The sequence below is a fragment of the Mytilus edulis genome, chromosome 8, assembly GCF_963676685.1.
Source record: "Mytilus edulis chromosome 8, xbMytEdul2.2, whole genome shotgun sequence".
Taxonomy (NCBI): domain Eukaryota; kingdom Metazoa; phylum Mollusca; class Bivalvia; order Mytilida; family Mytilidae; genus Mytilus; species Mytilus edulis.
Genome location: NC_092351.1, coordinates 56,808,199 through 56,834,221, shown reverse-complemented (window position 1 = coordinate 56,834,221; position 26,023 = coordinate 56,808,199). Strand labels below are relative to the sequence as shown.

Here is a 26,023-nt window from a genome sequence, read left to right as displayed (position 1 = left end):
AGATTGAAATTTAAAATTCTAACATTTACAACTTCGAGTTCTCTGTTAAAATCATGCATGAAAAGTGCCTATATTAAAATAACTCCCTCCCCTCATGCAAAGTAAAGGAATAAAACTATTTGAAGAAAAAATGTAAAGCAATTCGATTGCTGTTTCAGAATCTAATGCATGCTGGGTAATATACCCAAAATGTACACCAAAACGTGATTGGTTTAAAACGTTCTAAACAATGGAAATTTAACCAATGATGTAACATTATTTTCATTTTGGTGTACGAACAATGAGATTACCTATCAGTCCTTTAGATTCTGAAAAGACGAATTGAGTTAGATTTAAATGTAAAAATTTTAACTGGAATTTTAAATCCGTTTAAAGCAGTTTTAGATCAAGACAAATTCTATTCAGACAGTCATTTACAAACCTACTTGTCAGTTCTGACAATTTCAGACACTAAAGTGTTATGCAAATTTTAAACAATAAATTGCTTGAAAATCAAATGGATTTGTTCTAAGAGCGTTTGACTTTTAATATGCATTTATGTTCACAGTGCCAAAATTTCTTGTTATTTAATTGGAAAAATTCAATTTTTAAAGGCTGTATTTTGAAGTTATCTAAAAACCAAGACAACTTGACACATTCAATCTAAAAATGAAATTAGAGAAGGGAAGAAATTTAAATTAATGCTATTTTAAACTTAAAGAAGTAATTTCTTTTTGTACTATCAATTTTTTATAATGGAAAAGTTTAAAACAAAGGAAATATCACTGGAAATTTAGTAAAACAGTTTTTCTGTCATTTGGTTATCAACAATAGTTTAATAATAACCTTGTTGCATGCTGTTTCTTGCAAACACCAACAAAATGCAATCTAAATTTTACTAATACAGCATATTATTTTGTGTAATTTCATCAATTTGCACTTTCTATCGGGGGTCTCATTGGGGGGTTCCAATCCCGGATCCCGCTTACTGTTTTGTCAGATTCCCGGATCCCGCTTACACTATGTATGTAAGCAATTCTCATTTTTTTGTCATTTCCCGGGTCCCGCAAGACCTCATTTCCCGTTTTCACGCCACAATAATTTGACTTTCACGTGTCACGCTTACAAAAAATCGGCAATCCCGCGTCACGCTTAGACCCCAATGAGACCCACTCTATCGGTCAAAGATAGACATACAAAATACAAAAGAAACTAATAGGTATAACTACCAAAGTTTAGATGTGAAACAACTAAAGAATCAAAAAAACTAAAAAAGACAAATACATAAAAGTATATCTTGGATTTAATCATGATTTCCAAATAAATACCTTAAAGACAAATATTTTAGATTTAATCATGATTTTCTTTTTTTCAGTGTTGCAATGATGTAGTAAACGACAGATTCCCTGATTTGAAGGGTGATACCATATTAAAACTGGCAGCTTTACAAATCCAGCAACATGCCATGTCTAGCAATGCATCTGGGAAAATCAATCTCAAAGCTATTGAGTAAGTGATGGGCTTTTATATTATGAAAAACTCCTTCAGTTTGAAACATGTTTTACCATTACATCTTATTACCAACAGAACCTTAGCAGAATAGCCAATTTCATTGACAGCTGTTATCCAAAGCATTGTAATTGAGATTGACATCCCAAAACAATATATAAATGCAGATTTAAACTTGTATACATTAAATTTAAACTTGAATGTACATTATCAAATAATCAAACCTACCTATATACAGGTTTATCTCAGTGCTTACTTCTACTGTTTGCAGATGTCAATCTTAATTTATAGAATGCTTGAACAAACATTAATACAAACAAAGCAAGCAAGCCAACTAATCATTTAACTTGCATAATTAGCATTAGGAGAACAGCTTTTAGGTCAACTTAACCTTGGGAGTTAGAACCTTGGAACCATGTTTTTGTAAAATGTTCCAAAGCACTGACTAGCAGCCTACCAGCAGTGGTATTGATACTCTGTGCAACCATCAATGGTAATTATACCTTCAGGGACTAAGGTCTAACAGTCCACCATCAATGGTATTCATACCCTCAGAGACTAAGGTCTAACAGTCCACCAGTAATGGTATTAATCGAGTGCTAGTAAATGAGAGAAAAAAAAACACTTTAATATTTTGCGGGGTCGAAGGGCTTTTCGGGATTTACCTTCATCAAAAAGGCTCAAACCAATACATTGACAAGCTTCCTTAATCTGAACAAATCAACATAGTGTTATAAGGACCATGTATATTTATTACTTATGTTACATAACACAAAGTGCATTGTTGGAATGAAAAATGCTTCAAATGATATCATTGCTTCTCTTTGCTGGAATTTGTAAATTGAATTAGTGGAATGGGATCTGGGGAAAGTGTTAGTAATTAGAACAAAGTTGGAGTAAATGAATTGGTATAAATAAAAGTGCAATAAATTTAGTGATTTATTTGAGAGGCGTTATATTGTACTTTTAGAACAAATAAATAATTCATTTGGGAATAATGTGTGCAGTTTTGATGCTTTTGTTTATTATCGTCTTTGCACTTTTTAAATCTATTTTTTTAGAAAATTTCTATGGTTTGACATTAGCTGGGACAAAAGTACTCTTGAATATCAAAATAAAATTTCGGATCATGAATACATATATTGTTTTGTAGTCAAATACTTACAGATGTCAGCTTTCATTTAAACTTTTAATTTTGTGGTTCACCTATACCAAAGAAACCCTTAAAAACCATAGGCGGATCCAGGCCCCCCCCCCCTTTCATGGGAAAAATTTGGTTGATTATATAGGGAATCACTGATGCATGACTGGAGTGGGCCCCCCTTAGGTCAGTCAGCCCCCCCCCCCTTTAGGAAAAGTTCTGGATCCGCCACTGAAAACAGATAAAGTGAATCTACAGTATGCAAATGGATTTAAATAAATTGTGTGACTTTGGTGGTTTGGAGAAAGGGTTTAATGAGTATCATTCGCATCAAAATCACACCATTCTTATATCTGTCAGTAATGTTCATTTGTATATTTTCCATAACAAAATTTTATTAAATTTCAGGAAAGAATGTGGTTTAGAAAAATTTGTTCCTGTTTTTGAGAGATCAACAATGAAAGGAAAAGATTTAAGAAAATTGCTGACTCAGCAGATGAAAATGAATCAGAATCTTACAGCACCGGGACAGAAACACTTGACAGCACTGCAAGCAAAACTACATTACATGAAAATAGTCAGTGAACAGAAAACATTTGGTAGTCGTGTTTTTATGGTAACTCTGCTGGTAGGTGTCTCAAAGTTTTATTGACAAAATGTATATAGGAGACTTGCAACTTGTTTAAAAATGAACAGAAATTGTTATGGATTTCAGGAAAAGTTAATTTTCAATCATAAGTACTTTCTTTGGATTATTTATTTTATAATCAAGAAAACAACATGTGTAATAAAATTGAGAGAGTAAATGGGAAATGTGTCAAAGAGACAACAACCTGACCAAGGAGTAGATAACTGTAGAATGCCACCAATGGGTCTTCAACACAGCGAGAAAATCAGCTGGTCTCTTAACAAAAAAAAGTATGTCACACTTAAATCTTAAACATATAAATGAACTAGATTAAAAAACATACAAGACTAAGAAAGGCTTGGTACAGATGCAAATATATGGCGGGGTTGAAAGTTTTGTGTTTACGTATTATCTATTCAACAACTAAATTAATACATTAAAATCAAACAGCATCTTGTGTTTCTGATAAAAGATTTGATTTAATATTTGTGTATTTCAGGATAAGAAGACGGAAGCTATGGTACTTGTAGGACCAAAATCTGGGATTAGTCTTATTACCAACATAAAAAATTACAGTGTAAGTGTACAATAATGGACAGCATAGCATTTATATAAATACACTGACAGGTGTCAATTAATTAAGAGTATTAAACGTAATTATCTTTTGTGACTAAAACAACACTTTATCAAATACTGTAGAAATACTTTTATGAAAGAAGGAATCAATTAATAATTTATTAATTAAGATATTGTTGAGAACATATGTTTACATATAAATAATATAAACATATACTACTGTCAAGAATGTGTCAATTAAAAACATAAATACACAAAATTTCTACACATAATTTTATGGCAAAATTGTGGAAGCAGGTTGTTTATTACATAATAGAAGAAGCTTTGTGACCTTATATAGTTGTATTTGTCATTGATGTCCATCTAGTTTCTTGGCAACTTGAACTATATTCTAGTCCCCTATGGCAATCAGAGACTTCCAAATTATTTCTCAAATTAAGAACAAGTTCTAAGATTCCTATCTTAAGAAAGGGGATGCTTAGACTAAAACTGGGGCTTCTATGGTTCTATGGGAGCAGAAAACTATACTGTATAATGCTCTTTGAAAAAATCTTGTTATTTTTAGATAATTGATATTTGACCAAGTTTAAATAATTGTGATAATAGATGATGTCTACCAAAACTAATTAGTTAATTTCATTTATTATTTCAGTAGCAACTTTAATGTTTTTCTTGAAACTATTTAATCTAATTTTTTATGAAATAGATAACTTGTTAGATTTAAAAAGATATTTAACTAAACTTATCTTAATTAAAATCAAATTGAAGAGTAATAAGAATATGGTGATTGTGTCATCTAGTTGATTCAGGATTAACTACAAAGTCAACTCAATTAAAAATTGGCAGACAGCACCTATTCATGCTATTGTTCAGTTTTCATAAAGATATGTGTCATCCTTTGAATGACAGAGTAAATAATTTACATGTATTTAATTAAAATCAAAATTCAGAAAAATGGTAATTGTGTTAAAATAATAAATCAAGGATTAACTGCAAAATAAACTCCAATTACAAATTGGCAGACAGCAACTATTGTTCAGTTTCATAAAAATATGTCATCAATTGGATAGTCGTATAAATATTTTACTTGTACCTGTATATGCACATGAATTTACTTTCTTTTCTGATTTTGAAAAGTCAAAGACAGTAGCTGTCTTTTAGCACTTCCATGCTTTGATTTTTAAAAGATGTCACTTTATAGAATGTCGGTGTAAATTATTTATTTGTATTTTAGCTTTCTTTGTTGGCTGATTTTGAAAAGTTAAAGAAAGTGAAAGTAGCTAAAGAGAAAGAAAATATGCAAAAAGTGGAACTTTCAATGAGTGGAGATGAACAAAAGGTTAGAATCACACTGATATCATTCTTATACATAGTAATGTAATTTCAAACTTGTCAAATCTATAAAAGTTTAATAATTATTATTATTAATTAGAAGAAAAAAAATACTGAAATTATTTAATTCAAAAGTATAATTTAGAAATGGTGTGCGTTCATTATGATTTAACATATATCACTTTTGGTTGATTCTATGAGTATAGAAAAAATATGAATAAAAGAATTTCAATTTCTTAAGAATTTTTCTTTTTCTATAAGACGGTAGTAAACAAACTGATCCCAAATCAATTATAAAATTGTTATGAAAAAAAAAAAATAAAAAAAAAATATGAAATATCTTTGTCAGACACTAAACATAGGACTGTTGAAGCAAGATACTCAGAACTTCGTCACAATGGTGGAAGGTTACTACAGAATATTTGTTGATCCTCAGAAAAGTTTGTCCGAGAAACCAGCCAGCAAACAAACTGCTGATCCTTTAGGTGAGTTATGTCCCTTAATGTATGTAAGCCTCCTTTCTTAGGAGCACCACCATGAGTTATGGTGCAGAGGAGGACATTAAGTACAGAGAATAGGCAGATACTAAAGTGAGTGCCTACCCTGTCCCCAGTCTAGCAGTAACATCTCCCTAAAGAAATTTCGTTTAAAACTTGCAGCTTTAAAGGGGAATAATTCTCTTGAAAGTTTATTCGTATAACATTCTAATGTTGTATCAAACCTGCATAAATTATGTGTAATCTTTTAAAATTAGTTTTAAGTTTTAAAACATTCTAGTTAATTTCACATTTCAAATTATGAATTTTAAACCATGTTTTATTGTTCTCCGTTAAATTGTCTATAAAAGAGATTTATTTTACTCTTAAAGGAAAACCTGTTTGATGAATTGTAAAATAATTATAATAATTGGACAATTCATCTATTGTCAAAGACTATGCTGAACTGTAGGTTGTCTACTTTGGTTACATGAGGGTTTGGATGGGGTTAAATGATTAAAGAATAATGCCCTTAAAAAATGAAGATTAGAGAATAACAGGCAAAAAAATGAAGATTAGAGAAAAATGGGTTAATTTTTTGAAGAGTAGAGAAAAAAGGGTTTATTTGTTTGAAGATTAGAGAAAAAAGGGATGAAAATTAAATGTTTACAGAATAACAGACCCCCCATCCAGACCCTTTTACATTGTGTTGTTGATGCACTGCCATACACCCACTCTGCTTTTATACATATAATTCAGAGAATTGAATCACTGACCAAAACTTATTGAATTATTCCAGCAATTTAGCTTTCAAAATTGCAACCATTAATTATATCTGATGAGATTTAAAGACAGTAGATACTGTTTATGAGAGGAAATAATTGTAAACAAACGTACCTAGATAAATAATGCTTTATAATGATATTAACATCAAGCAAAATTATGAAGAGAAAAAATCGCAATTTTGTTGAAATTTTTTTTTGGAAAATGAAAACACTGTTAAGCTTATCTATTATTGCATACATACTGATTTGCAGTGTTTTATAAAAGGATGACTTAATTCTGCCAAACTGTGTTATGTTCCTGTTATATTTGTTAATAGGTTGATTTATTAATTTCTCCTGAAAAGAAAGTGCAAATTACATAACGTAATAGATCTACCACAAATTGAATACATTTGAAATCGTTACAAGTTCTCCTCAGATTGGCAGGTCACTAAGTTTATATTTGGAGTAGAAATAGCTTATGTTATTGTTTTCGTGACATGTCGACTTTAAATAAAGCTTTTGATTTGATTTGAGAAATAGATCAAAATTTGTACTTTTCTGCCCTATAATCAATTTCAGATCTTTTTTAAGATTTTGAAATTGAAATTGACATGTCTGCGTAGAAATAGAACTAAACGATATATTTCCATTCCTATAAACTGTAATAAATAGGATTAGACTTTGCTAATTTGATTTTTTTTTGTACTTTTGCTTTTTTGTGTGAAAGTGTAAACATATATATTTCTAAATTGAATTTGTTTTGTACCTAAGATTTTATAATTCAGAGTACATTTTTTTTTTTTTTTTTTGTATCATTGAAAATTAGGGGACAAAGGGGAACATGTATTTATTTGTAATAAAAATAAATTTTGGCACTGAGTATGACAAACAGGAATTTAATTTGGTATATATGGCCTGATGCTTAATTTATCGTGTTGATTCACTTATATTTTCATGCAAATACTAGTTCTTCAAACATATTTTATGTTTTAATTGCCATAATTAAGCAGATTTAAACAGATTAATGAAAATATCCTTAATCTCAATTAGTGAAAACGACAATGTGTGGTCCACTTTTATAAGTACATAGAGAAATACAGGTGTCTTATAAGCAAATAATGTTATTTATCTAGGATGAAACGGTGAACATTTTTGTTCTGGAATAGGGGGGGGGGGACATTTTTTTAGATTATTAATACACGTTTACCTAATGACAATGATTTTTTTGCTAAGGCCCAACAATGTTTTTTTTATTTTGAAGGCACTGCAAAGTTGTTTCGTTCTTGTAATAATGATAGATAAGGTTCCAATTATTGTCTTCTAAATTAGGCGAAATTGTGATGGATTAAGCTCCATGTTTTGACGTAAATTAACAGAATATGAAATTATGTTTTTCATCACACTTTTAACGTTCATTATAATTTTGATGAAAAAAATTTATTATACAACACAAATTGGGAAACAATTTATTTTGATTAAATTTCTAAATTCTGTTACAATATTAATTTTATTTTGTATGCTTAAATTATTAGCAATTGCAGTTGGGTTTTTTTATGGAATTCTTGAAAATCTTGTAATTGGATTTGATAATTGATGATCGTGAAGAAAATTGAAATTTTAGTTCCGTATAAAATGTGTCGCTAGCTGTAATGTAGCGTGCAATAACTCCTACAAGCCAATCATCTTGAATTAAATATTGCTGAATCGAAAAAAAATGATATTTTTGTTTTAATAATAAATATTTCTAAATTGGAATATTTGGTAATGGATTAAAAAAAAGGATTGGTAGGTTATAGATAAATTCATCAATTTTGATATATTATTGATGAAATTTGTTATTTTCTTGCTATTAGAGAGCTGTAAATTATTTCCGATATTTGCATTTCATCACGTCTTGTTTGTACAGTTACTCAATTGATAAAAGGTCGGTTATTGTTGAAATGAAATTGAACTGTAAGTCATCTTGTTATAGCTATGATATATTATCATAGAACATTTAATGGCCTTGACCTATATTGTAAAGGTCAGTTTGAGTTGTATGCCATTTGTCTACCTAAGAAGAAAAATATGCAGTGTCCAAAATATATTTTTGATATAATGTTAAATATTTGATGCAAAAGTGTGCAATTTAAATGCCAATTTAAGATTAGAAGCGAGATTAAGGGAAGGCACCCACCCTACACATTTGGAGCTAAATTTATGGTTAACACATGGATTTTTATGCCCCATTTATGGGCATTATGTTTTCCGTTCGTTTGTTCGTCCGTCCATCCATCCCTCTTCAGGTTAAAGATTTTGGTCGAGGTAGTTTTTGAAGAAGTTGAAGTCCAATCAACTTGAAACTTAGTAAACATGTTCCCTACGATATGATCTTTCTAATTTTAATGCCAAATTAGAGATTTAATCCCATTTTTACGGTCCACTAAACATAGAAATTGATAGTGCGGATGGGGCATCAGTGTACTTGGGACACATTCTTGTTGGAATGTAAAATAGTTCACCCACTTTCAATCACCTTAGACAGTTTTTATTCAGAAATTGAAACTCAATTGACAATTGAAAAACAGGATAATTCATCCCATTTGAGATTCAAAAGTAGGTTTCTTTTAACAGAAATAAGATCTGTAGGTTAGAAATTGATTTTTTTACTTAGCTGTCAGAATGTAAATAAAGAAATGGATAGCTGTCATAGATTGCATAAAACATTTCTGATTTCTCATCAAATATGCATTGATCTGTCTAAAATGTGCCTTCAGACTTTTGTCAAGTCAGTTCAAGTAAGATTGAGAATTCATTATATCAATCGAGAACTTCCAGTGGAATTAATGCAAACGATTTTTTTCTAAGTATGCTATAAATTTGAATAATGAACTTATTGTGATGATGTATTCCTATTGTATTGTTGAAATGAAATTTAAAAAAAGAAATAAGTGAGTGGTTGATGATAACTTTTTACTTTAAATGTTGAAAAGAGGATTTTTTATAAAGAGGGGGGAAAGGTACAAAAGGAGCAGTAAAAATTTTTCAGTGCAATAAAAGCAGACAACACTGGCCAAAAAAGGAAAAACGGATGAAAAGCCAAATAAAATTTTACAAAACACTAGGAAGAAAACTAAGGATTTTATAAATGTAGTTTTTGCAAATAAACACATTACAAAAAAAAAAGTAAAAAAGTCTTCGGTGGTGCTCCTAAGGGTTTAGCAAATTCTGCTTAATTACTGAAACCAGTCGTTGGATTTCAGGGATTTCTCAATACAGGAAAAAAACAGAAATGTGACCAAAAAAAAGGATACAGCAGTAGTCATCTATGACAAAGATATAAGTACTTGCTTGCCATGACAAAAAAAAACAAACACCTAGGCTCACTGTTTGGGGGGGGGGGGGGGGGTAGTGTTAAGGACCAGTAATGGCAAGTCAATGATATTTGGTATACAGTTGTATTAGAATTGGCATATTTCATTTCCACTGAGATTATTTGGACCTGAATTGCCAATTTATTCCACTAAAAATCACTGGAATTCCTGTGTGACTTGCAATGGAATATCAGTGGTATTCAAGTGCAATTCCACTGAACTTTTTATGCCCCACCTACGATAGTAGAGGGGCATTATGTTTTCTGGTCTGTGCGTCCGTTCGTCCATCCGTCTGTCTGTCTGTCTGTGTGTCTGTTCGTTCGTTCGTCCGCCTGTCCCACTTCAGGTTAAAGTTTTTGGTCAAGGTAGTTTTTGATGAAGTTGAAGTCCAATCAACTTGAAACTTAGTATACATGTGCCTTATGATATGATCTTTCTAATTTAAATGCCAAATTATAGTTTTGACCCCAATTTTATGGTTCACTGAACATAGAAAATGATAGTGCAAATTTCAGGTTAAAGTTTTTGGTCAAGGTAGTTTTTGATGAAGTTGAAGTCCAATCAACTTGAAAGTTAGTATACATGTGCCCTATGGTATGATCTTTCTAATTTAAATGCCAAATTATAGTTTTGACCCCAATTTTATGGTTTACTGAACATAGAAAATGATAGTGCAAATTTCAGGTTAAAGTTTTTGGTCAAGGTAGTTTTTGATAAAGTAGAAGTCCAATCGACTTGAAACTTAGTATACATGTTCCCTTTGATTAGATCATTCTAATTTTAATGCCAAATTAGAGAATTTATTCCAATTTCACGGTCCACTAAACATAGAAAATGATAGTGGGAGTGGGGCATCCGTGTACTGTGGACACATTCTTGTTTCTCTAGGGATATCTTAAGGTCAAGACTATGCACTGTATATACCTTTTAAGAATTTCAATATTGTTCTTCTGTCTTATGTACATATTTACATAGGACCACCTTAAAGTTTACATGGCCACCTATCTTATCAATGAAATATGTTTTCATTGAATATTAATATGTCATATTTATATGACACAATACTTGTTTATTTACTTTAAGAAATTATAGACTATTGTACAAAGGATTTTGAAATATTTGAGGCCAAAGTAAATTAAATTTATATCATTTATTTTTTTCCTTCTTTGTTAGGTGTAAGAGTACACTAGGGGGTGTTTTTATCAACCTTGACTACCTATGAAGGTCTCACAAAGTCTTCGATTGGGCACTGAACATTAGGCATATTTAACAATTTGTTACAATTGAACATTGATATTATTAACAAAAAATCTACAATTGTCAACATAAATACCAATTTATTTATAAAATGATTTAAAACTCTATAATCAATGATAAATTTGTTAAGTGAGTATTTGTGGGATTTACAAATATAATCCAATTGAAATGTTTGTAAACAAACAAAAAAATGAATGAATAAAGTAAAGATTACATTATTACCGAAAAAAAATAAGGCATTAGTCATTAAATCATATTGAAGGAAATGAAAAAGAATTGTTATTACTTGGCCCTGAATTTAAGACAAATCGCCTATAATCTCTTTATGTTCCAAAGTTTTTAATCTGTTTATAGCTTTGACCATAACATTGTGTCACTCATTAGGCTAACTGGATAACATTAAAGGAAATTCTAAAATATAGGTATTGTTCATTATCGTAAATAGGGTAATATAGATTAATTAGTCATTTCAAAAGTTCAAAGACTTAATTTGCATATTAAATGCAGCTGTGTGCAATAACGTGCATGTGTTGACTTGTAACATTAATGTATTGTATTGGGGTTAATTTTGTTTATCGATTTATTAAGAATGTTTTGTGAAGGACAAATGCATGACTGTAACACACTTTAAAATTTTGATAGAAATGAGCAACCTAATGATGAATAAAAAGAGTTGAGGGCTCTTAATGAGGGGGGATAGGACTTTTTTCAGGACTCCGGGTCGGGTGTTGTTAAGCTGGGGATTTCGGGAGTGACCCTCTCTTGATCCTGGAATTCTTTTTTTCAAATTTCGGGACCTCGGAATTTCGTGTTTTTAAGCCCAGGATTTCAGGATTTAATGTTTTTAAGCCCGGGATTTCGGGATCAGCACCCCTCATATCCCCCCTCCTTAATAACATTAATGAGACAGTAACCAAACCATAACAAAAATTAACCTTAAGACCACTATAGGTTAAAAAAAAAATGGTCTTCGTTAAAAATAGTCACTGGACGTTACGCATTATCATTATCAACATAAATTCAATCAATCTTAAAAATATACCTTTCAATGGTTTCCCATAAATACATAATACAAATTAGAATCCCCTAATGAAATGGATGATTTGTTTGAAGGCAAAAGTAATAAAAAATTTGCAAACTATTGAACAAGTCCAGAGAATACTTTGATAATATCATGAATCAACAGGCCTATAAATACCTATAATTCAAAGAAAGACCAACAGCACCTGGTCGATCGATGTCGAAAAGAAAGTACAAACAAGAGTTTACAAAAATTTAGTCAGAATACTCAAGACTGAGCATTATAAACCCTACCAAAATTAAGATGAACTCAGGTGCTTTAGTTTATTCAGAAAAAATGCTTTGCTGGTGAGTCGGACCGTGACTAGTTAAATAGTTCAATCAGACAATTGTGTAAAAAGATACTGCCATATTATTTTTTTTTCTAACAGGAGTAAATTTAATCTTAGAATTAGTAACTGATAATTTTATACTTTACATTTTAGTACCAGTTTATACCAGTAAGCATCGTGTTATAGCAGCTCCTTGGAGTTACCCAGAAGACATTGTCTCTCAGGTAATAGGTATAGAAGATAGTGAAATCACAGAAAACCAGAGGGTGGTTGATTGTAGACGAGGTCCACCAAACTATGAAGAAAGTCAAGAATACATCAAACAAATAAAAGAAGATTTGGGTATAGAGGTAAAGACACATGTTTATTGTATATTTGTCATTACTTATATTGTAATGATATTTGCATTGGGAACTAGGGTTTGGATGGGGTTAAATGATTAAAGAATAATGCCCTTAAAAAATGAAGATAAGAGAATAACGGGCAAAAAAATTAGAGAATTGCGTCGTCTAATTTTTTGAAGATTAGAGAAATAAAGGGGTTAATTTTTTGAAGATTAGAGAAAAAAGGGGTGAAAATTAAATGTTTACAGAATAACTGAACCCCCCCCCCCCCCATTCAGACCCTCTTGTAGATTTCATGGGTATAGATGAAACTTCAAATTCAGGTGTTCAGCATAATACAAAAAACTTTTAGGCTTGTATGTAGAATTGGTCATTCCCAACAAAATTTAAGGTATTCATGAAATTACTTTTTCTTCAACTTTTGAAAATTAGTACCTACAAATATGAACAAATCCTTGGTAGGTCCTTTAATGGTAACTGAAAAGCTAACACTCTACAGCTTAACCGTTTCCTCCATTGAAATATTTTTTTTGCATGCTTGATTCGCATAGGATTTTTCAAAAAATGTTATAAATATGTTTTAAAGTTTTAATTCATTGCAAAAAAAATATTTCATCAAATAAATTTAAGTCGAATATTCCTATGATATGCCTTTTCATATTGGATACAAATTTTATTAAGTCTGATGCAGACACTTTGTAGTCAAAGCGTTTCAACTGAGGTACTACACAGTTGTCAAATTAGGCATCATTATGGAATAAAGGGGGTGGAGTCATAAAGCGTCATTATGGAGGAAAGGGTTAAGTGTAAAAGATAACATTTTCCTGCAGATAAATATTGTAAAAGTATCAGTCTTGTTTACCGATGGTTTCTATCCAAAGGGAGATAATTCAAACTCAGACTAACAGCTTCAAAAATAGAAAATGGAATTTGCATTTACAATAAATATTTGGTCAGTTATTAAGGAAAAAGATTTACAGATGGCTGCTATCTTCCAAACACACCAATTTTGAAAGTTTAGAATGTTTGTATGCAAATTAATTTTAATCTGAAAATAAAGGATGATTCTTTGAAATGTTTTTCACCCTGGGGAAAGATTAAAAGACTGTAAAACAGCTCAGAATTAAACATTTATCATTGAATTAAAATCATATTAATATTTGCATTGTATTTACAGGGAGAAAATAAAGAAAATGGTCCTATGGATACAGGAATTATCTCCCTTGTTCAAGACGACAGTGAAAATAACAATGTTCAGAAAGACGACAAACCTAAAAATAAAAGTGTTATAATGATTGGAAAGGAACAAGATACATTAATACATTATACAAATAAATTAAAACGTCCAGGGGAGGAAACCAGTCCAATAGTTAGCGATAAAATTCCGAAGAAATCCGATGAATCGATAGATCAAGGTTATCAGAATGGAAGCCTGTTTGAGTCTTCTGAAATTAAACCACCGAGCAGTGACGAACTTTCTGATACCGACAGTGGAGTAGAAAGTGAAAAGAAAATCGTCATTGGAGAGTTAGGTCCCCCTGATTCTCATCCAGGGGATGTTGAGAGCGTGGATAGCGACAGTGATAGTTGGGGTCATCCGTCGAGTAGTCCAGAAAAAGGTAGACTCGTGGAAGCTACTAATATGGGTGTTTTGTGGTGTGAGTACATATATACTAACTTTATTCTAATGTCTCATTTTTTAAGTAAGTGAAATTTTGATTGGATGGGGTTGTAAAACTCAAGTTAAATTAATGATTGATGACATTAGAATATACATCACCTGCTTGTTGCTACTAATTGACAAGAAAATGTCATATTTAAACAGACACATATATCTCACAGTTTTATCATTATATAAATAAAGGTGTTGGTTTTGCAAGCTTATTTTGCATATTTATATATATTTTTTTTGCATTTTTATCTCCCCTTTTGGCATTATTGGGATTAAAGAAAAGATAAGAAATAAAGATTAAACTGCATAATAATTCATTTCTTATATTTTTGGATTAATATAAGTTTTGTATTTTTACCTCCTGCAAGCGTCGTTGTTCAGTGTGAGCCAAGATCCCGTGTTGAAGGCCATACATTGACCTATAATGGTTTACTTTTTTTTAAATTGTTATTTGGATGGAGAGTTGTCTCATTGGCACTCACACCACATCTTCCTATATCTATCAAGTCATGATTTGATGCTTGTTATTCATGATTACCTCCAAATGTATATGTCTAAAAAGTGCTGTTGATTCATTGTTATTTGTCAGATATCAAATTTCGTTGGTTCGTTGGTACAGGTGAACCACAAATTCTAATATTCAACAAAATTACAAATTTTCTATAGGCTTTGTATGTAAGATTGTCAAAACCACGAAATCAAATATCCACAAAAGAAAGTTATCCTCAATCCTCGAAAATTGATATCCATGAAAATGAATGAATCCACAGTAATTTAATATGCAACAATCAGATTTAAATTGATTGATAATTCAGAAATTATAGAACAATAAAATTATCTAAAATACTTCACAGAAAAATATTTTGAAGAAAAACATATATATCTGAAAACTATGGTTGGGATATGATAGTATCAGACTTTGCTTAGAGTATTGAACACATAACATTGATTGTGTGTCAACATCAGTACCACTGTTAGGATATTTTGCTCAATATTACATTTTGCTCAATACTGCTGTTGAAAAAGCTTGTGCAACATTCCTCCCTTTGTTTGCTTGGTTTTGGTTTGGTTTGGTTTTATATTTTTTTTATTTTGGGATGGTATTTGCTTGACATATAAATATACAATATAATTTGATTTTACAATTAACCCTTTTGAGTATTTACAAGATTTTATTTTATATTTTTAATACCATTTGCCATTTGGCATTATTTACTAACAACAAAAATTTATGATATAGAAATGTTTAGATTTTTATGCACCAAACACTAAAATATTATTCACTGAAACTTGCAGCAACTATTTCAAGCATTTAATTATAAAATAAATAATGAACTTATCATTTATGTGCTTTAATTTATTTATTTATTTTTCATTTTTGACCGTCATACGAAATAGGAAACATTTTTCCTAAACTGTTTTATCAAACACATTTATAGATTTATTTTCTCCTGTAGAAACAATGTTTCCTCATGTACTAGAACTTCATAATTCGGTAATGCAACTGTCAAAATTACTTTTTGAGTCCAAAAAGCCTTTAAAGATAAAATTTTAAACTATTTTTCAGGCCCGTAGCCAGAAATTTCTTAGGAGTGGTTTTGATACAATCATACTCAAATTTAACAGTTACAATCAAACAGAACGTCTAGTTTAACTGTGCTTATTTGTTTTCAAGCGGTGGGGATGTACGAACCCTCGAACCCCCTTGCTACGGGTGTGATTTTCATAATTTTATGAGACAATATATTTAATAAGCACTTATATATTATTTAAACATTTACAAACAATTATAATTCATGTAGTATGTTTCTTAGGTCTATTCCTGTATATTTTGAAGACGAATCAAATGAATTTGTAACCTTATTGATAAATTATGCTTTATTTGCTATCCTTTCATTAGAAATAAAGTTAAGATAAAAGACACAAAGCAATACAAAACCTCAAGAATCTCCATCTTAAGTTGTATGAAAATCCTTTACAATTAATTTCTTATTGCAGATTATTTAACATGCATGAAATATTTTCCACTGGACATTAAGCAACCAACAATAAATCATATTGTTTTATGTATATTGATAAAACGACATCTAAGTCATTACTTTTCTTTTACAGTTGATGGGTTAAGTTTTGGTATCCACAATCCAGATGAACTGCCAAGGTCAGAGACCGACTTCCAGGTTATAGCTTCTAGCTTTGGTCTACTGAGTCCTGACAAGATTCCTGCTGGAATACAAGACGGAATCTTAGATCCAAGAATGTTCTCAGAAAGAAAGTTATTTATAGATCCTGATATTATAGGTATAATGTTGATTTAACTCCTCCTCCTCCAAAGTTCCCTTGTTCAGTAAACCTTGATTTTAAAATGCATGTAAATTTTTCATTTAATTTTAAATTGCATGGAGGTTGTTTTAATGACAATTGCATGAAATTTGTTAACAACTAGAGGAAATTCTTTGACTCTTTTTAACAACAAGCAATGTTTTTACTTATTGCAATTTAGACGATGCACAACATTTTTAGCTAAAAATTTGATTATTTCAAAATATTTGTACCTAGTAACCATTAGAGTCAAGTATTTTGGTTTATTGAAGAAAAGAGCATTTGTCCTCTTTAGTTGCATAAATATAGAGTTGTCATAGTTCAAGAGACAAAAATTCATGATTTTGCAATCCCTTTTGTGTTTAACTCTTGCTGGGAAAACCATAGATGTATTTGAGCTTTAAAAAAATGAATAGCGGAAAAGACAATATGATCTTAAAAATAACTGAAATTAAATTTTTAACCTAAAACACAGGTTTATTTTGTATATATATATACATTTGTACATATACAATGAAGAAAAGAAAAATGTGTGAATACACCAATACATTTTCAAGATTTAGTCAGGGTACCAAAAGCAAGTGAAAAAGATAGACAGAAAAAAATAATTATCCAATGCAGGGTATAAAGATGAAAGGATAGTTCGAAAGAGAAAAAAAATAGTGTTGTACATGGATTGGAAAAGCTAAATTAAAGGAAAACAGATTTTATGAAAGGAAAGAAAACCTTACAGAAAGATGGAGACTGCACCCTCCCTGTCTGCCATCTTTTATTAATTTGTTATTAATTTGTTATTACTTACTTTATTTTTTTCACTAACCTGTTTAACCTTTAATGCTTTACCCAAACAACATTTTATTTGACAGATTTAACCTTGTTACCACCTCCCACGTCACATGAGCAAGATGAAACCGTGACAACCTGGCAGCCATCACTTACCTCCAGTTTACCCATTGGTTATGGTAATTAATTTTGTTCAGACCACCCTTCTTATTTTACCTCCTTTTATTTTGAAAATTTAATTAATTTCAGGATTTTTTTAACACATTATTCAGCGTAAGTTTTTTAACATACATTTATAATACAATTTGTTTTTCTATTGGAATAATATTACAAAAAGATAAAACAAAAAAAACAAAAAAAAACTCTGACTCTTTTACACTCAAATATGTCTCCTGCTCTTAAGATTTTGTCCGCTGTGAATGGTAATCTTGAAGGCAATTGAAAGTACAATAAAACAAACTATTGGTAAGCTCTCACACTTTAGTCTCATAGAGACCAGTTTTCAAGTAGAAGGTCATGGTTCTCTCAGGGTACTCAAGATTCTTCTAACAGTAAAAACTGGCAGCCATGAAATAACCAACAATGCTGTACGCAGTGCATGTTAAACACATATATTTGAAAAAGAAATCAGACATTGCCTAAAATGTAGGTAGTTTCTAGTTTGAACCATAATTGTGTCAAACCAAAGATTTTGAAGTATGAATTTTCTGTTCTCCAAACAATTATCAAAAAGATGACCAAGAGTTGGAACAATATGAGAGCTAAAACATTAATTTGTGGAATATCATATCATTTAAATCAGGGTTCATGACTGTATCACATTAATACATGTTATATTTGTCAATGCTGTAAAGTAAACCATATTATTGGTACAATGAAATTGTATGAATTGAAATTGAAAATTGAAAATTGAAAATTGGTGAAATTTTTAAACTTCATTTTGAAGTTAGCATCAGTTGATACAAACTTGGTAAAAAGTGACATTTAACTGCTACAAATAAAGAATACCTGTACTATAAATACTCACACTTGCTCTGAAAGGCTGGGTATAAACTGGTTACCTATGCAGTAAAAAGAAAATCTTTGGAGTCATTGTAGAGGAAATATTTCAATATAATCCCAGATTGTAGTACAATACGAATATGAATTTGTTATTATAGTGACATTATGTATATATACAGTATAATAATAATATTTGTCAATACAAATGTACATGTACAAAGATTCATAGTTGATGTATTGTTATTTTTTTATATAGATATTTTTAAAGAGTAATCAAGCCTTGCTTCCAGTTTCAAACATCATCAAGCAACTTATGCCAAAAAATTATACAATACATCACTCAAATAAACAAAAACAAAGAAAGAATAACTGAGAGCATCTTGTTAAATTTTCCATATTCCTATTGATATTTAAAACAAATTCTAATGTTTATTAATAGATGTAAGGAAAGATACTGAAAGTAAAAAGCCACATCATCCTGCCTTAGTGGAGAGATCAGCCAGCATGGGAGACAATCCAGATTTCCTGGATGACGACATCGATTCATTTATCGCCTCCATGATGATCCCACCCCCACCCGATTCATGCATGACCGATGATTCTTCTCACGATCTTGCAGACTCTTTACAGTTTCATTTTGAGGATGATGATTCACAAATGTATAATGGTGCTGATTCATTGATCTCATCTGACGAACTTTTGAATTCATTAGTGATTCCTCCGCCACCTGGTGAAGTGTCGGAATCTATTGACGAAATAAAGATAGTCCCTCCTGTAGATAGTGAAATGTCAGACTCAAATCATTCAGATAGTACGAAAAAGCGTTACTCACATAGAAGATCTAGTTCTCTTGATGTTTCTAGTCTTCGATCATTTAATGAGTCATTAACACAGTCTGAATTAAAGACTGAAAGTAGTCCCAAGTCATGTGATAAAAATATTACACCGCCGAAAACATTACTGACTGCTCCAAATCTTGTGAAGGATTTTGAATCACCTGCAACAGTGTCAGAAAAACTAAATATTCTTCTTCAATCCATGCCAAGTTTTGGTAATGTGTCTGAGAGTGATATGAAATTTAGACGGACTTCGTCATTACGTTTGGGGAAGAGTGCTTCATTTGAAGTTCTCAGTTCACCGCCAGATGAAAAGGAAGTGATTCAAACTAAGAAAATTGCTAGGAGCAATTCATTTCAGGTGCATTTAAATAGTCAACTAAGTGTTGGTAAAAATGTTGAACTTCCCCCTAAAAAACCTGGACCTATTTATATTTCACCAAAGAAAAATAGACCTGCCGATCCTGTTAAGAAACAGGAGGAATCCAAAAGTCCTGAAAAATCTGAAAATTCAAAATATTCTCGTCATTTGAGACGAACTCATTCATTTGACATTATACCGAAAAAAGACGATGATAAGTCTTCTGATAAACCAGGAGGAGATAATTTCGCCTCTCTGAAAGCAAAATTAAAATCTTATCGTGATTATTTATTGAGTAAATCAGATGATACTAAACAGAGAAAATCATCTATTACTTCAACAGATATGACCACAGAAACTGCTGGTAGTGAATCAAGTAGTCCGTTAAAACGTTCAAATTCTTTTACATTCAACTGGCTCAAACGTAGATCTAACTCACTGGATTCTTTAGATACCAGAAAAAATAAATCAGAAACTGAAAGTGGACAGTCAAATTCATCAAAGGAATGTGAAGAAAGTGCCAAGAAAGTTCCTCAGGTCTTAGGCACATTGACTTTGCCAAGATCAACATTCAAACCTCATTCCACACTATCAGTACAGGTAAGGTTATCTATTTTAGTCCTCAAAATGTTTTATAATTTGATAATTAAGATATGACAGGAAAGAATAGAAAGGAATTAGAAATGCTTTGCTTTTAGGCTTAAAAAGTATAGTATAAATTCAGCTATTTTTTAAAATTTTATAATTTAAAGTGCTTGTTTAATTTCAAAGTAGGCATGGAATATTCACTGTTGTCTGCAGACAATTTAATTTAGTTTAGTGGAAAGTCATATTTAGTTCTCACCAGTGTGAAATAACTGAATCAAATAACTCTTGATACATTTATTTTTATGCCATCACAATTTTATGTTGTTTTGGACGTTAGAATTGTCTCCCTTTAGACTGACAATTATGAAAAATCTGAACTGTTTCAAGTTTTAAAATCAAACAAATTTCATGAAGAACATAATTTAAATTATGAAATGAATAGATATTTTTGAATAAAAATAAGTTGTCACACTTGCATGATGTGTATCAGGTTGTGTTTGCATGAAAGACACAATTGAATTATCTCCCTTTTGACAATAAATATTTCTATGATTTTATTTTTAAAAATCACCAATTTTTTTTCATCAATATAATTCCTACAGTTACAGCAAATCCTGGTAGATTTAAAATTTGATTCATGTGCAAGAATCGGCAATTGGGTATGTTGACATGAGGTGGTCACGCGTGTTCATAATATTTGTTTATCTCATATTAGTCTTGTTTTATTTGTGAATTTCATCACTAAATATATTCCGTACTAATTTTACTTTGAAAATTGAATTCCTAGTGCAAATAGCGTTAAAGCATTTGAATCAGGACAGAAATGTTATTTCTTTTTTATGTTGAATTATTGTATTCATATAAATTTGAGAAGAAAAGAAAGATTTCTTTTTTGAAGTAGCAGTAAAAAATTCAATTTTGTGTACAGCAGTTGTACTTCTGATGATAAGGTATCAACTAAATATTTTTGACCAATAGTAAAGTAACAAAAATGATAAAACATCAGTGCTTGAAAAGTCAAAAAGGTCGATCCTCTTTTCTCTGAGAAAAACCATGCAAATATTGAATAAAAATATTCCCGCACAATATTACAAAATTAAATCAGAATATTTTAGATAAAAAACTAGTCTATTACGTCATTTGATGAGGAAATATTTAAATCAAAAGTTGTAAATGCATAATATAATCTTCTTAACTTGAAAATAAATCAGTTATTATATAGTTTTTTCCTTGCATGACTACTGTTTGGATGCATGCAGATATCATGTATACATGTTATGAAATAAACTGAGTGTGAATGAACTAGCACATTATCACAATTTTAATTTGAATGTACATTGTTTATATCATCATATATTCATGCACAAATAGAGATGAAATCCACATTTATTTGTTCACAGGTTTTTGTCTATTCCGTTATAGATATCATGGTTTTTTGTCTATTCCGTTATAGATATCATGGGTTTTTGTCTATTCCGTTATAGATATCATGGGTTTTTGTCTATTCCGTTATAGATATCATGGGTTTTTGTCTATTCCGTTATAGATATAAGGACTTGGATAGCAAACAGTTTTTAGCAGGTTCTCTTCAGTTTATTGACAAAATTATTGCATTACAGCTAATTTCCTAATGCCTGTAGAACAAAACTTTGGTTGGCTTGCTTGCTTGGTTTGTATAACTGTTTATTCAAGCTTTGTAAATAAGATTGACATCTTTAAACAATTTATATAGGCATAGTTTTACCTGTATATATCATATTTGAATTTAATTGGGTGTTATTCTAATGATTGTACAATATACAAACAAAGCAAGCAAGCTAACCAAAGTTTTGTTCTACATGCATTAGGAAATTAGCTGTAATAAGATTGAAAGCAGATGGTTTAAGGATTTGCACAAAAAAAATCCTAAAAAGTTTGCTAATTTTTGGAAATTTTAAGATTCTCAAAATAGTTATGATTTTGAAACTTATTTCTGAGGTTGAGCTTTATAGCTCACTTGGCCAATTCCTATTGGCTCATTGCCTTACGTTCATGATTGTCATCTGGATAAATTCTTTAAATGTTTATTTTAACATTTTCATTTACAAGATTTATTTAGAATAAACAAATTTTCAGAGTTTAAAAAAAAAGTTAAAAAAGATGCTTACATCCATATCATTTTGTTGAAAGTTGTCTCATTGGCAAAAATACCACATCTTCATTCTTATTTTTAAAATCTGTGAATATATATAATGTGGTTTTCATACTTGTCGTTCATCATGTGATGTTGTATTTGAATATTGACGATTCTTATATTCCAGCATTATACATACCCCCTCGATAAAAAGGTCAGTAGCTAGCTCATGCTTCTGTCCCAGACACATGTTTGTGTGACGTGTCATCACTGTGTGTGTAAATACCATGTACAGTTCTGCAAAAATAAAAAATTGTCAAACATCCTTGCATGCTAAATATGTTTTTATATACCTGTAATTAAATGTTTTTGGAATTTTATATTTTAACATTCCATGCAGTTTGTGAATTGTCCTGTTTTGTCCTGTTTGTTAAAAAAAAAAAGAGGAATAAAGCTGAGTTTTGACAGTTTTACGTGTGTTCCAATTCCTGTTTTTAACATTTTGCTGATTTCACATTTTTACGTTTGAAGAATGAATTGCCGACTGGCTCCCTTCTTTGTTTTCAAACTACAATTTAAAATTGCAAAATAATCTAAAAGAATTTAAATTTAAATATTTCATTAATGATTTTGAGCTTAATTTATTTTTATTCATTAATAATTTTTTTTAAAAATTTTATACAATAGTATTGTTTAAACATCATTCAATCAATTACCCAGCTTTAGTTTGACATGCTGATTATTGTGATATTTTCTAGTTTTTTTAAAACATTTTCCCCAAACAGTCTAACAAATTGTTGTGTTTTTGAGTGATCCGAAATGACCAATATCTGAGTTTGAAACTGAACTGTACATGGTAAAATAAATTTATGTATTTTTTATTTAACTTTTTCATAGCACAATTAATTTCAGCAACAATACACGTTTTCTGTTGACAATGTATTATATAGGACAAATTAATACGAACCTATAACAAAATTTTGAATTTGTAGATTATTTGTAGCTCTAGAGGGATTTGAATAAAGGGAAAAATAAAAGAAGTTTAAATTCACCATTGAAGGTTCAAAATCTGATTAAAGGATGTAACCCTTTTAAATGTAAATTCATTGTACTTTTCATCATGCATTTCTGCATTGCATTTTTCTCAATGAATTTCTGTATCTGTTCTAAACATAAACAAATAATTTTTTTTCTCACCTAAATATGTACACAGCGTATCAGTTAGTCAATTGTCCCAGAAACTGTATCCTGGCTCATATTTTTCAAATGTACCGTCTATAGTTATGTATAATGCACATCAAATACAGTTATGGGGTAAAATGTACCTAATGTACACATATAACTATGGTACACCAAATTTTATGATTGACCCAAAGAGTCCTTCCTTGCCTTTTGATATCCAAACAATGGTGTATTCTAACAATTATATTACCTACAATCTGTCAGAAAACCCATTTATAAACTTCAGAAACTTGTCTTTTCAATAATTTGAACAGCTCTGTGAACTTTCATTGGTATTTTTAAACTGGTTGTTTATATGTATCCTTAATTTTGGTACAATGATATTATCAATCCATCTTATGCATGCATGTTTAAGAATTGTGCAGCTTTTTCCTTCACAATAGAAAAGCTAGATGTTATTTGTGTTAATTTATTAAACTGATGATCAGTTAAATTCAAGAGTTACTTCCCATATACTTGGTGATCAATAATTAATTTCAACTACCTCCCTTGAACTTCAATATGGTTAATATTAAGGCATGATGACTGTATGTGGACCATACAGAAAAGATGTCTATAAGAGATTCAACTTTAAACCTGTCCGGTTGATTTGAAAGAAGAATGTCAATAAGCAAATAAGCCTCACTCAGACTCATTCTTGATTAGAAACCATTACTTTCCTAATAACAGAAAAAGAAAAGCAAACTAAAACATTATTTATAAATGTTTTTGAAATTTTGTTTTTAAAAATTTAATCAAATTTAAAAAGACAAGTATTAAAGTTCAATGTATTTTTATACATGTCAAGCTCATTTCAATATTATATTTATAGAATTTGAAGTGTTGGGCTGGAAAATCAAATATTGATAGTGTTATTATATTTCAATAATAATTTTCAGGGCACTGCAATCACCAATTCAATTCACATGGAAGAGGTAAAATCACAATTGTCTTTTTTGGCATGCGGTGATTTGGTGTATTTATATGTGTCTAGAATTATGTTGTGGAATTAATGTGTGCATTAAATGTTGATTTCGTGTAATACTTGACAAAAGAGTGCATAAAATTTATTTTTGATTTCTCATAGAATTATTTAATATCTAACAAGTATTTGTCATTAAAATGAATATTGCACAATTGAATAAAATAGAACTGTGTAACAGTTAAGTGATCCTTGCTACACTTGCTTCATTTACTGTGTGGTCTTAGTAGTGAATCTGCTGTATCAAAAGCCTGTCAACACTAGAGGTTGTGAGTTTGTATCCAGAATCTGGCAGATGCATTCGACTCCAATCTTAAATGACTAGTATATTGTCAGTTTTCCTACCAAAGGTCTCTGGGCACTTCAGCCTCCCCCAACAATAAAGACTGACTGCCAATAAATATATAGCACAATCATGCTGAAAGTGGCAAAAAATAGCTATCAATCAACTTTGGTTCCAGTCTAGAGAAGGGGTAGGAGGGGTCCTGATCCCGAAATCCCAGGCTTAAAAACACCAGATCCCGAAATCCCAGGCTTAAAAACATGAAATCCCGAGGTCCTGAAATTCGAAAAATGTATTCCCAGATCCCGAAAGGGTCCATCCCAAAATCCCGAGCTTAAAAACACCCGATCCTGGAGTCCTGATAAAGGTCCTATCCCCCCTCAGTCTACCTAAAAAACAAATACTGCCACGAAAAAGTACTATGGTGCTGAATGTGCTGTTAACCACCAATCAATATTGATATATTACAGAAAAAATATAGCCTCCCATTAGAAAACATTATGTGTAGAGAAAACAATGAAGTTTTGGATTGTACAGTCTGTGTCTGTGCTATTTTTCTCTTCAATTTCAAGTTTGAATTAAAAAGTCTCTACTTGTGGAATACACATAAAAACGTTAGTTTCTATAAATCCTTCAGCTGATGTCGCTTTAATATCCAGTTTTAAAATGGTAAATTCTACAAAATATGCTTGAAATATTGGCCACTGGACATAAAACAAACAGCACTCGACCTACCATACTTTTCAGATAAGTACTGATAATGGTATTTTAATTTAAATTGGATTTTACTTTGTCAAACCTGATGCCCAAAATTAAAAAATAAAAAAATAGAACTTAAAGGAGTAAGTTCGGTAAGGGCCATATTTGGCCCCAATTATAAAGTTCATAGTTACAAGACAATAAATGCTTAAAGTTGCCTTAAAGACATGTGAGAAAGTTAAACAGAACTGTTTTTGTCAAAGTCTAATTCTAACACGTTGATTTTTACATCCCAAAAAGGTCAAGATAAGGGATTTTTGTGAAATTTGACAAAATCAGCTGGATTTCAACCAAATAAAGGACCAGGAAACATAGAGCGCAGGCGTCGACAAGCTTAATATTCAAATAAGACATGTGAAATGTCTTCACAAACATTATTTTAAAAGATCT

The 26,023-nt window shown here is 30.6% G+C and overlaps 1 protein-coding gene across 8 annotated transcripts in view; it reads left to right on the top strand.

Moving 5' to 3' along the window:
• LOC139485936 (FERM and PDZ domain-containing protein 4-like) overlaps nt 1-26,023 on the top strand; it is a 95,096-nt gene that overhangs the window by 62,451 nt on the left and 6,622 nt on the right. Inside the window, exons 11-22 of one of the 8 annotated variants that reach the window (XM_071270613.1) lie at nt 1,355-1,488; nt 3,038-3,257; nt 3,757-3,834; nt 5,068-5,172; nt 5,515-5,650; nt 12,524-12,720; nt 13,892-14,333; nt 16,499-16,684; nt 17,572-17,667; nt 18,930-20,287; nt 22,576-22,602; nt 24,509-24,544. In XM_071270613.1, the coding sequence (XP_071126714.1) occupies nt 1,355-1,488; nt 3,038-3,257; nt 3,757-3,834; nt 5,068-5,172; nt 5,515-5,650; nt 12,524-12,720; nt 13,892-14,333; nt 16,499-16,684; nt 17,572-17,667; nt 18,930-20,287; nt 22,576-22,602; nt 24,509-24,544 (3,015 nt within the window). Of the gene's footprint in view, nt 1-1,354; nt 1,489-3,037; nt 3,258-3,756; nt 3,835-5,067; nt 5,173-5,514; nt 5,651-12,523; nt 12,721-13,891; nt 14,373-16,498; nt 16,685-17,571; nt 17,668-18,929; nt 20,288-22,575; nt 22,603-24,508; nt 24,545-26,023 lie in introns of all 8 variants that reach the window. The other 7 variants (XM_071270611.1, XM_071270615.1, XM_071270616.1 and 4 more) reach the window with 7 other exon arrangements.